General features: G+C 40.1%; 1 protein-coding gene across 2 annotated transcripts in view; it reads left to right on the forward strand.

Annotated features, from left to right (window-relative positions):
- The window catches only part of DIP2B (disco interacting protein 2 homolog B), a 235055-nt gene that overhangs the window by 209219 nt on the left and 13227 nt on the right, over nucleotides 1-12609 (forward strand). For both annotated transcript variants that reach the window (XM_059935884.1, XM_059935885.1), the window contains 7 exons: nucleotides 2527-2636; nucleotides 2773-2853; nucleotides 6009-6132; nucleotides 7705-7826; nucleotides 9065-9176; nucleotides 11494-11603; nucleotides 12094-12224. In XM_059935884.1, coding sequence (XP_059791867.1) covers nucleotides 2527-2636; nucleotides 2773-2853; nucleotides 6009-6132; nucleotides 7705-7826; nucleotides 9065-9176; nucleotides 11494-11603; nucleotides 12094-12224 — 790 coding nt within the window. The remainder of the gene's footprint in view (nucleotides 1-2526; nucleotides 2637-2772; nucleotides 2854-6008; nucleotides 6133-7704; nucleotides 7827-9064; nucleotides 9177-11493; nucleotides 11604-12093; nucleotides 12225-12609) is intronic.

Consider the following 12609-nt stretch of genomic DNA (forward strand, 5'->3'; position numbering starts at 1 on the left):
TTTACAGTCTTCCAGGGAATTGAAATTTTTTCCATTAAGAGAATTTTGTTAAGACCGAAATAAATGGAAATCTGAAGGTGCAATGTCTGGTGAATACGGCGGGTGAATCAGAACCTCCCAGCCAAGCTGTAACAGTTTTTGCCTGGTCATCAAAGAAACATGTGTTCTTGCGTTATCCTGATGGAAGATGATGTGTTTTCTGACTAATTCCACTTTTCGTCGAGTGCTGCTTTCACCTGGTCAAATTGGAAGCAGTACTTGTTGGAATTAGTCATTTGGTTTTCCAGAAGGAGCTCATAATAGAGGACTCCCTTCCAATCCCACCATATACACAACATCACCTTTGGATGAAGACTAGCCTGTAGTGTGGTTGGTGGTGGTTCATTTCGCTTGCCCCACGATCTCTTCTGTTCCACGTTATTGTACAGTATCCACTTTTCATCTCCTGTCACGATTTGTTTTAAAAACGGAACGTTTTCATGACATTTCAGTAGAGAATCGCGTGCAGAAATACGGTCAAGAAGGTTTTTTTTGCTTATGTGGAACGCAAACATCAAAGCAATTAACATAACCAAGCTGGTGCAAATGATTTTCAGTGCTTGATTTGGATATTTTGAGTATGTCGGCTATCTCCCGCGTGGTATAATGTTGACTGTTCTCAATTAATGACTCGATTTGATCGCTATCAACTTCAACTGGTTTACTCAACCGCGGAGCATCGTCCAGCGAGAAATCTCCAGCACGAAACTCCACAAACCACTTCTGACATATTCGATCAGTCACAGCACCTTCTCCATACACTGCACAAATCTTTTTATGCATTTCAGTTGCGTTTTTACCTTTTTTGAAATAATAAAGCATTATACGCCAAAAATGTTGCTTTTTTTCCTTCTGTCTTCAATATTAAAATGGCTACACAAAAATTCACCAATTTTGATAATTTTTTTTTTAAATGCACACTGATATGACAGCTGTCATAATACAGTCTAACAAAATTGTTTCGAATGAAGTTAAAGACAGCTAAGCACTACTAGAGCCATCTTACGGAAAAAACCAAACGAACCTTTTGGCCACCCAATACTTAAAATTTCAGTGGACATACACTTTGTAGATGAAAACTGTTTAGCAGAGTATTGGAGTACTTTACCCTTAGGGTGTGTTTTTTTTAGTTTAAAATTTTTCTTTAACTTTTCATTTTGAAGTAATTTCACTTACAAAAAAGTTGCCAAATAGTAAAAGAATTACCTTATACTCTTTACCCAACTTCCCCACATATTTAAAAGTGATTCCATGATTTAAGTGATTTTGTTCCAGCTATTTCAGTACATTCATAATCAACAGATTTTGGCAATAAATGTTATTTAATATTAATCGAAGCATAGCATCAGCATTATTCAAAACTCAGCTGGCAATAAATTTTATGTTTTAGCCGTCTTCTTAGTTTCATATGTTGGAGTCTAATCTAAGTGACCATCAGGAAAGGCATACAAAGCCCTAGCATTATTGAGAAAGGGAGAGTTTTCCTTTTTTATCTTGAGAAAGGGAGAGTTTTCACTTTTTTTTTCCCCAAGTGGCAAGCCTCTGGAAAAGTTGAAAGAATACTGTAATGAACACCCATATACCTTCCCCTAGATTTAGCAATTGTTAACTTTTTTTTTAACTTAACTCTTTGAAAGGAAATTGCAGACATCATGACACTTCGCCCCCAAATATTTCAGCAGTGTATCTCTACAGAACAAAAACATTCTCCTAAAATTTTCCTAATCAGCCACAATGCCATTATCCTATTAAGAAAGTTAGCATTAATATAATGCTATCATTTAATAATACACAGTCTATGTTCATATTTCTCCACTTGTTTATTATAGTAGCTGATTTTTTTTTTAATCCAGTATCTAAAGTCACACATTGCTTTTGGCTGTCATGTCCTTTAACTTGAAAGCTCCCAAATCTGTTGTGTCTTCAAGACACGGACCTTTTTGAAGAATCCAGGCCAGTTGTCTTGTAGAATGTCCTACAGTCTGGATTTCGTTGCTCACTTAAAATAAAGCCCTTCTGATTTTCCTGAAGAACTCATTCTCAGTCCTCATAGATGGCAGATTTCTTTTCAGACCAGATATTTATTACTGTTAAGCCCCCTATTAGGGTTTTATCCATGATTGGAGCAGATGAAATGTATCAGTAGGAACCAGTGCAACCAACTGTCACCTCCTCAGAGTGAATACTTCCCTCTATGCACAGTCCCTCCACCCCCCCAATCCGTGTCTCTCCTGTGGTCCTATTTGCTTTTTTTCCAGCACTTCCTGCTACCTGACATTATTTGTATATGTGTTTACTGGTTGCCTTTCCCCACTAGAATACAAGCTGTATGTCTTGTTTGCTACTTTGTCCCAGTGCCTAGAAGGGTGCAGTCAGTATTGGTTGAATGAACGTTTGAACCAGCTTTGGTCAGTCTGGAAATGCATGGGGGTGGTATGTAGCTTGAATCGCCATCTCCAGAGAGCTGATTTTTGCTTTTACTTACAGGTGTAGGCCCTGCTTCTGTGATGGTTGGGAATCTGGTTGCAGGAAAACGCATAGCACAAGCTGCAGGAAGGGATCTTGGGCAAATTGAAGAGAATGATTTAGTGAAGAAGGTAAGTGTTCCAGAAGTGTTGATATTTACAAACAAGTCAAGGACAGAACCTACGCTTCAGGAACAGATGGCAGATGCATTGTCCAGCTTTTTAAAAGTTGCTGACCATGATTCTTTTTTCTGCTTTATGACTTCAGCACCAATTTCTGGCGGAGATTTTACAGTGGCGAGCCCAGGCAACTCCTGACCACGTACTCTTCATGCTGTTAAATGCCAAGGTATTAAAAATGCAATTGTATGTCTAATCAGCTGGCTATTGTGAGAGTATCTTAGGCACTCTTGATCTCTTTCTTTCATCAGAAAAGTTCTATTGCCAACTCAGAGGAAGGAGTTGTTGCTTTCTCCTTGTTTTGATATATGAGGATAAATTGTGCAGTTATTTCAAGGTTGAAATGAGACCTCCTGGAGTGTTATTCAGTACTGTCTCTTTTTTGTCACAATCAAGTTGTCTTTATTCAGTTCTGATAGGAACCGTAGGACAACCATGTAATTACATAATCTACAGATAGACAGAATGCATTGTGTCAATGTAATTTTTAACCCAGTTTGACTTTTAATTCTTTGATTTCCACCAGAAATAAAATGACTTTAGATCAACATTTTAAAAACCAGTTGTTTCTAGTACATACTTAAATGATTTATTGCTAACATAAAAAACAAATTGAAAATTATTCAAGAGTATGTTTAACTATTGCTTTCTAATGGATGGTTCGCCAGAATATTGTATTTTTTAAGTTATGCATTCCATGGGAGTCTGTTGAGATTTGTTTGTTTTAATGGCTGAGTCCGAAGCTGAAAGTACTGTGACCACAGCATAGAACAGTATTTGTCACCAGCAGGGGGAAGACTGGAGGGCCTATTGGAGTCCCTTAGGGGACTTACCCAGATGGCCCCCTTCTGCCCCAGGTCCTAGATTCTGATAGTCTCTCTCTCTCTCTCCCTCTCTCTCTCTCTCTCTCTCACACACACACACACACACACACCCCACACATACACAGCTTTGAGAATTTATGCAGTGATAGAACCTGAGAGGAATATGCTGTGCATCTTAGTGAAAAGTCAGTTAAAATCTTAAGAACCATTGCTCTATGGTAGAAAACTTTGGGACTTCCTTGCTCCACCTCTGCATGAAGTGGGCTTCTCTTCAAGCCCATGGATTGATTAGGGTCCTTCCATTTCAGTAAGAAGATGTCAATCCAGCTTGTTCCCCACTCCACTCCCAAGCTTGGCTACAGTTAAACTTGTGGCCCTGTCAAATCATACTTCAGATCTATTTGTTAGTGAACGTAAGTTGAAATTTGCTTCTTGGTTAGAGAAATAATATATATGGATGACTAAAGGACATGTAGTCCATCTATTCTTCTGCATATTCTAACATTTTACCTTGGATTAGCCCAGGCCACCAGAAAGCTTAGGAACCATACAACATTGTTCCCTTATGCCCAGAAAATGCTTCTTACTGAAGTTTAGTTTACTGCCGAACCAAGGACCAAAAAGAGAGCTATTGTAAGAAGTGGCCTTATGAATTTAACCCTGATTTTAGCCAAAGGAATATTCATTTTAGTGTTGTAACCTTAATGTCCAACAATAGACAATTGACTAAATAAATTATGGCATATAAACATGAAATACTATGCAGTCATTGAAAATAATGTTATAGAATAGTTGATGACCCAGAAAATAGTCATAATGTGGAAGCAGGAAAAGTAGGATATAAAACTTTAATAATAATTGAGTACTTACTGAAGACCCTGTCCTGGGTGCTTTCCATTTCATAGTTCATTTTAAGGTTAGGAGAACGGAGGCATAGAGACAAAAAATCACTTGCCTGAGGTCACAGGGCCCTAAGTGGTAGGACTAGGAAATTAGCTCCTTCATTTGAACCCACACTAGCTTCAGAGCCCACATTCTTAGCCAATGCACTATACAGCCTCTGGCATAATATAGTATGATACCTTTTTTTTTTTTAATGTTGCATCTGAATTTATATACAATACATACTCATTTGTTAAAAACCAGGAAAATATACAGCAAAAGTTAATAGTGGTTACATCTCATATTTACTAATCTATATTTTCCAAATTTTCTATATTGAACTTGTACTACTTTATATTAATGAAATTTAAAAGTTATTTTTAAAAGAAACAGCTCAGTAAACTTGTTTTTATCATGAGTTTTTTAAAGTTAAGTTACAATAATTAAAACAGTGTGGTATTGGCACGATATAGACAAATAACAGTTTGGTTTTATCTGGTAAAGTTGAAGGTAGGCATACCCAATGACCCAGCAATTCCATTTCTAGGGCTATACCTGACCAAAACTCATATATTTATGCACCAGGATATATGTATTAGAATGAATTGTCCATCAGCAGTAGAATGGATGAATAAATTGTGGTATGTTCATGCAGTTAAATACTGTGCAGCAACAAAAGCAAATGAACTATACACCTAAGCACGAGAGGCTAGATGACGCTTAATAGAATGTTGAGAGAAAGAAGCAAATCACAAAAATATATATGTACAGCACAACTCTATGAAAATCAAATATTTCATAGGTGGTAAAAATATAAAGAAAAAGAAATTAGCCACTAACATTAAAAAGTCACGATAGTGGTCCCCTATGGAGGGAAGGAGAAGGCACCCATGGGGGTGCTTTTAAGCTGCTGGCAGTGGTCTTTTCACATCAGGCTGGTTCTTACACAGATGCTTGTTTTATAATTTTTTATTAAGCTACACATTCATATCTTATGCACTTTCACACTCGTGTGTTATATTTTACAAAGGCACAGGGGTTCAAAAAGCCCAGCTCGGTGAAACTTGAATTGGACAATAAGGATATTTATGAAGACCCACAGGAGAAATTATTCTCAGGACCAGGAATAATTGGCCATCTTCTAATCTGCTAACCTTTGTTAAGTCACTGTTTGTGTTTTTGTTTACATCTCTGCTGTTAGAATACTCACAGCCAAACTCGTGTTTTACGCAAGTGTACTTGACCACATAGCCAGGCGTCCTGACCTCACTCCTGCCCTCATCCTGCTTTCATTTCTTTTATTTTCCCCTCTTCTCTTATTTCTTCATTTAAATATAAAATTGCTATGTATTTTTAAAGCTACCTTAAATAAGAGAGACTGTAAATACATACGTTTGATTTAAGTTAATGTTGTTAGTCCCTAAGTACCTTCAAACATTGAGAAAGAAAAGGAATACCACACATGTATTTTGGTGCTTGGGGAATTTTCACTCAACTTGATAACTTGCTACAGATAATCTAGCAAGGCACAAGCCTTCCATATAATGTCAAATTGGCTCTGTTTGTTACTGTTTTCCTTACTGAGTGTCAACCTGCTTATACTTTCTTCTATTAACAGGGAACTACGGTGTGCACGGCCAGCTGCCTTCAGCTTCATAAGCGAGCAGAGAAGATTGCGGCAGTTCTTGGTGACAAGGGACATCTAAATGCAGGAGACAACGTTGTGTTACTCTATCCACCTGGTAAGTGCTGGATTGGTAGACTAGACAAGCTCCATTGCTAGACTACAGGCTCTAAGAGGACAGGAGCTGCTGTACATGACCACGTGGGCTGTACGCACAGGCTCATGCCATGGGAACAGACCTCTCCCCTCAGAGTTGTGCAGTGTGAGGGCTCTGCCAGGACCGAGTCTGTTGTATTTACTCTTGTATTTCCACTGTCTAGCTCAGTGCCTGGCACTGTAGTAAATATTGAATGAGTGAATGACAACTTCTTGACTTTTGGAAATGCTCAAAAGAGACCCTTATTTTTAGGAGTGCTCAGGAACGGGACTGTTTCACCCAGTTTTCAAAAGCATGTTGTGTGTGAACTCTGACTTCACATTCTCCACATCGCAATTGGTGCTTACTGTCCCTTGATTATTACTGCGTTCATCTTCCACGCTCTAATTCAGCAACATCTTTACGTCAAGAGGGACTCAGGGACTTCCCTGGTGGTGCAGTGGATGGGAATCCGCCTGCCAGTGCAGGGGGCACGGGTTCAATCCCTGGTCCGGGAAGATCCCACATGCCGTGGAGCAACTAAGCCTGTGCACCACAACTACTGAGCCCGAGTGCCACAACTACTGAAGCCCGCATACCTAGAACCCGTGGACTGCTACGAAGAGTAGCCCCCGCTTGCCACAACTAGAGAAAGCCCATGTGCAGCAACGAAGACCAGTGCAGCCAAAAATAAAGTTAAAGAAAAAAAAAAGAGGGACTCAGAATTACTTGATGAGTTTGGTGTAAATATTCAAAATTTTAGGTGAAATACTTCAGTTGTCCCTTTCTTTAGTCTTCTGTCACCTAACTCATACATCCAGCCTTCTATGGTCTTTTATCCCTTTTACCTCATTTTACTGTGATTCTCACTTTGCTCTTTTATTTACATTGATACTAAGATTTCTTAGAAGGTCATCTGGTAAAGGAATTCCTCCAACCTTGTTCCTGGGAGATTGTCTTCCATCTACCAGTTAATCATGGTGATGGACCACAGCACTTCCCAAGGAGGCCGCCCTTCGAGTCCTCATATTGCAGAGGCTTCGTATCAAGTGATGCTTTGCCTCCCTAAAACCTGCACCCACTGGGGGAGTGACATCTCAGGGGTCCAATTGCTGTTCACATAGTGACCTTCTAAAGAGTGAAAGAAAGCTCAGGTGTTCCTCATCTCTCCTTTTCCCATTCTTTTATTTTCCAAGTGGAGCAGCCCTAATTTTTGCAGTTATTTCTCCTAAGTAATGTCAAGTAATGATGTCAAAATACCTTCATCAGGTATCTTTCAAGAGTTTACTTCTGACCTCCTTTCTCGTTATTTATTCTTGGCTTCTCTCTATATTTCTTTAAAGTTGTTTTAGATGCGTCCTTCTTTGCCTTCAGTTTCTTCTAAATTTAAAAAATTTCTTCTGATAATGTCTCTGTTAAATTACGGTCTAATGAACCCATCTGGCACATGATTTAATAAACTGGTTTTGGAATAAATAAATAAATTGGTTTTGGAAGCTCTGGCTTTTGCTTTCTCGGTGACAAACCGGGCAGCTAAGTGGCTGTGTCTTGCAGGCATCGAGTTAATCACTGCGTTCTACGGCTGCCTCTATGCCGGCTGCATACCTGTGACCGTCCGACCTCCTCACGCTCAGAACCTCACAGCCACATTGCCCACCGTCCGCATGATTGTTGATGTAAGTACCGGGTATAGCTTGCCTTGTCCTCATCTCATAAAACCCAGAGTCAGACAACTAAGGATCCTTACTCATTTTCCAGTCTAATTGAGTCAGGAAGTCAAACCTGTCTCCTGCAAACTACCTCCTTTTCCTGTATCTGATCAAAGTGACCAGCATTTTCCAGTGAAGGAATGCGGGAAAGCAGTTTTTGGTGAGATACAGGATTGTGTTTTCATCATGAACACTAAGGAAGTGAAGCTGTCATTAGTATTTCTCCATGAAACTTATTTTTTCCCCTCTTCTTAAAGAAGTCCTAATATTTTTTCTGCACAGTAACCAAGGTAATTTTAAATGCCAAACTGAATTCCCCCCGTGTCAGGTCACTTTTTGGGGGGTTAGTCTTATAAATTCACTTGGTATAGTATTAAAGTATACTATAGTAAGAAAGTAAGATAAATCTTATTCTAAGCATATCCTAATGGACTTTAAAGCAAAGAGTTACAAAGTTCCAATTTATGTAACATTTGTTTCTCTAAGGACTGCTTCTCCATACCCAACTGGAGCCTGCAGTATAAAAGCAGCATTCGGAAAGAAAAAAAAAAAAAAAAAAAAGCAGCATTCGCCACAGATGATTTTACTACAAAGTTCAGTTTGGCAAAATGCCCTTGTTATATTCTGCAAAGTAGGCCGGAGCAGCAGGGAGGAGAGTTTCCTTCCACTGACACAGTTTGCAGGGTGAGGGAAGTTGGTCCCCATGCATTTCCACGTGCGGGTGTGTGGGAGAGCATGTTCCTCTGAGTGCACAGAGTCCCTCAAGTTCAGGGTATGTTCTAGGTCCGGTGTGTTTCACCATATTCCCTGGACTGTTGCAAACACTACCTCCTTCAGAGATGATCCTCCGACACCTCTCATTCCCTGAGTACTACGAAGTCCATGTTTTTATTTTATTATGGTCTTCATGAAATCAAGAGATCTGGGGATCCATCCTGAGGTTATAACCATGGAATATTTGAGAATCACTGTTGTAAACAGTAACTTGTGTTATGAACAAGTCCATCATTCTAATTCAGTGTTATGCATTTTTCAGGACAAACATAAGAGGAACACTGACCTCCACTGTCCTGTGTGTATTCTTTGAAAAGCTGGTACTGCCCTGTCCCAGGATGATGTGCGAGTTGCTTTTAGCAGCAGCCAGAGCCTATGGTGCTACACGGGGCTAAGCCTCGTGGTGCTTATTTTTGTCCATTTGTTTCTAGGTCAGCAAAGCAGCCTGCATTCTCACCACGCAGACCCTAATGAGGTTACTGAGGTCCCGAGAGGCAGCAGCAGCTGTGGATGTGAAGACCTGGCCAACTATCATTGACACAGGTGAAAGGGAGATTTCTCCAGAGGCATTGAGGGGGCAAGAACATTCAGTCCCCGAGATTTCCTAGATTCTCATGCCAAAGGTGTTTACACAGCTTTTCTGTTACAGCCTATATTCCACCTGCTAAGACAGAGGCAAAACTTAATATCCACTCAGTTTGAGTTACCAAAGGACTGGATACTGCAACATCCAGATCCAAAGAAGCAGATCACAGTGTGCCAGAACTCTGGAAACAAAACGTGGCTTGCTGTTACTCTTGGCATCGTCAAACAGTGGTTAGGTGTTTGTGCCAGATGTGACCATAGACATGTAGGGCTACATAAAGTATGGGGAAGATCTGACCCTTGACTTCCAGATGTGATAGAGCTGGAACAGCATTGGACTAGGACTCAGAAGACCTGGTTCTGGTTCAAGCTTCAGTCCTTATTTTCTGTATAACCTTGTCTGAGATTACCCTTTCCTAAAATACTATCTACCCTGGCCTGACTCACATATTTATTGAGAATATCAAATGCAACATAATATGAAAATACTTTGAAAACCATAAAGTGTATGAATTTTAGATGGTGTTCATACTAAAGAAGGGGGTAAGACATTGGGATAGCTGGAGATGGTGGTGGAGGGGAGAGTGTGGGTTTTGGAGTTGGGCAGACAGGTGTAAATCCTCATCCTCTGTTACTCGTAACTACTTCATGGGGTCATAAAGGTTAAATGACATAAGGTAAAGCACCAGCATACAATCATAGTAATAACAACATCTAACTTTTTATTGAGCCCTTACCATGTGGCAGTCGTCTAACATGTGTTACCTAATTTCCTCCTTCTACCAACCCTATTAGATAGGTGCCAGTTTTAGCCTCATTTTACAGATGAGAAGACTGATGCACAGGGAGGTTAAGTAAGTAGCAGAACTGAAATTCAGACCCAGTCAGTTTGGCTCCCCTCCCAGCCCCTTAACCATTAATTTCCTCCCTACCAGTTTTCAGTAAGTATCACGTAGTGTCCACTTCAGGGACATTTATGTGGATTTAAATACAGGGATGACATCTGTTTATGGTTATTGTGTCCAGATGCTGAGCTACATTTTTTTACATTTGTTACTTCAGGATATAGATGAAGTCATTTATAATATGTAACACAAGTGGATTGTGTTGGTGTTAATGATGTAGGTAGATCTACTCTGGTTACTGGACTCAATCACGTTTCAGGAAGACCTGGAATGTGGTCTGTGATACGGACAACAGAAAGGTTTCTTTAGGTACTTGAGTAGCCCTTCCCTACACAGAGGTGGGTTGAAGGTGATAGAGCAAGTCTTTGGTTTGACCAAAGATGAGTGCCCAATGATACAGAGATTGAAAAGCCAGAGTCAGAATCGTTTCTTGATCTGGAAAGCCAAAGGAGCCATTGAGGAGGCATGGCTGGGGACAGAGACATCCTTGATATCTTTGGATATGACATACTTATAAAGCAAATTTGGAGGGAAGGGAGAGGTTATCATAAAAGAGCAAAGGAAAATAATTCCCAATTCTAGATTATCATTCTTAAAATCAGTCATGTTACCTTGGAGAAAAACTGTCCAACTTTTAAAGCAGTCCATGATTACTGTGACATGTACTAAACTGTAAATAATGAACTTTAACTTGAAACCAGCATAACAACAAGTAAAGCTTCTTGAGTTGTCTTAAAGTGCTTTATATGAATTAACTTCCTAACAGTTCTGGGAGGGCAGGTATTATTACCACTTTAGAGAAAAGGAAACAGACACAAAGAGGTTAAATAACATCAAGATGACATCACTGAGAAATGGCAGAGCTGGGATTTGAACACTGGCAGTCTGCTTCTTTAGCCTGTGTTTTCAGCTACTATGTTATATTACCCCTCACTAATCATCTAGTAAATACATCTGCCTGATGTAGTTTCCTTGTTTGTATTGTCTATTGGTGCCCTCAACCCCAACCCTCCTCTAGGAGTGACATATGTGAGCTGGTTGGTTAAACACGAGAAGCCTAAGCTTTAGCAAATCCCAGAAGCCAAGTGTGGCCATAGCAAAGCCACAGAAGACCGGTTGAAGAGCAATGATTTTCGAATTCCAACGTGTCTGATTTTTTTTTTTTTATTGAAGTGTAGTTGACTTACAATGTTGTGTTTAATCTCTGCTGTATAGCAAAGTGACTCAGTTATACATATATATATATTCTTTTTCACATTCTTTTCCATTATGGTTTATCAGAGGATATTGAATATAGTTCCCTGTGCTATACAGTAGGATCTTGTTGTCGACGTGTCTGATTGACATCGGGTTTCTTCTTTTCCTTGCAGATGATTTACCCAGGAAAAGGTTACCTCAGCTGTACAAACCACCCACTCCTGAGATGCTGGCGTACCTTGATTTTAGTGTCTCCACAACTGGCATGCTGACGGGAGTGAAGGTAGAGTAGTCGGGTTGTATTTACTCTCTCGCTGGATGCTGGTAAAGTGCCAGGTCTGCAAAAAATAGAGATGACCACTGCCCCAGGGACTTCAGATGGAGAGGCCAGCTGGTTGTACCAGAGACCAGTAGGCAGAGGATCAAGGGCCACTGCTATATTTAAATAAAAGCATTGGCTCTTCCGGAATAAGTTATCCCAAGGAATTTGTGTTATGAAGTGTTCTGAACCTAGCATAGAAGCTAACAGATAACACGAGTTAGTTCAAGCCAGTATGAAGTCATAGATTCGTATTTCATAAAACTCAATGTTGAGAAATTAACAGATAGACTTACCCTTCAGTTAGACTTAGATTAGGCTTTTTGAAGCGATGAAAAATATACATCATTTTGAGGAGTTGGAGGGAATGGAAGCCTCTCAAAACTATCATTAGAGCTGCTTTTCTGCCTGTGGGATGCCAGTTCCATCCTGTTCCATGTTCCTTACCTTCCAGATGTCCCACTCTGCGGTCAATGCTCTCTGTAGAGCCATCAAGCTCCAGTGTGAGTTGTATTCCTCTCGGCAGATCGCCATCTGCCTTGACCCTTACTGTGGACTTGGCTTTGCACTCTGGTGTCTCTGCAGGTAGGCATGGAAAAGCAAAGAAACAGAATGCATGGGAATATCTTTGGGGCTATGACCATCTCATCCTTCCATTTGCTCCCTTAATTTGGTAAAGTTTCAATAAAATGCTGATGTTTTCCAGAATTTGTGCATCTAATGTATCTTCGATGTTTGTCTGGTTTTGTTTGTATTCCCTCTTTCTATTAGTTTTATGCCTCAGACAAAAGGGCAGTGATCTCACTACCTCTTCTGTGCTCCATCCTGTCATCCTCATTGTAGAAGCAGAGCCAAGTAGAAGGATGACACTTGGGTGAAATGTCGTACTGTGTCAGCCAGAATGCACCCACTAGGCTTGGCAGGAAGGAATGTAATGAGATGGGTGACAGCATGTGGCTGGAAAGTAGCA

The sequence above is a fragment of the Balaenoptera ricei genome, chromosome 10, assembly GCF_028023285.1.
Source record: "Balaenoptera ricei isolate mBalRic1 chromosome 10, mBalRic1.hap2, whole genome shotgun sequence".
Classification (NCBI taxonomy): Eukaryota; Metazoa; Chordata; class Mammalia; order Artiodactyla; family Balaenopteridae; genus Balaenoptera; species Balaenoptera ricei.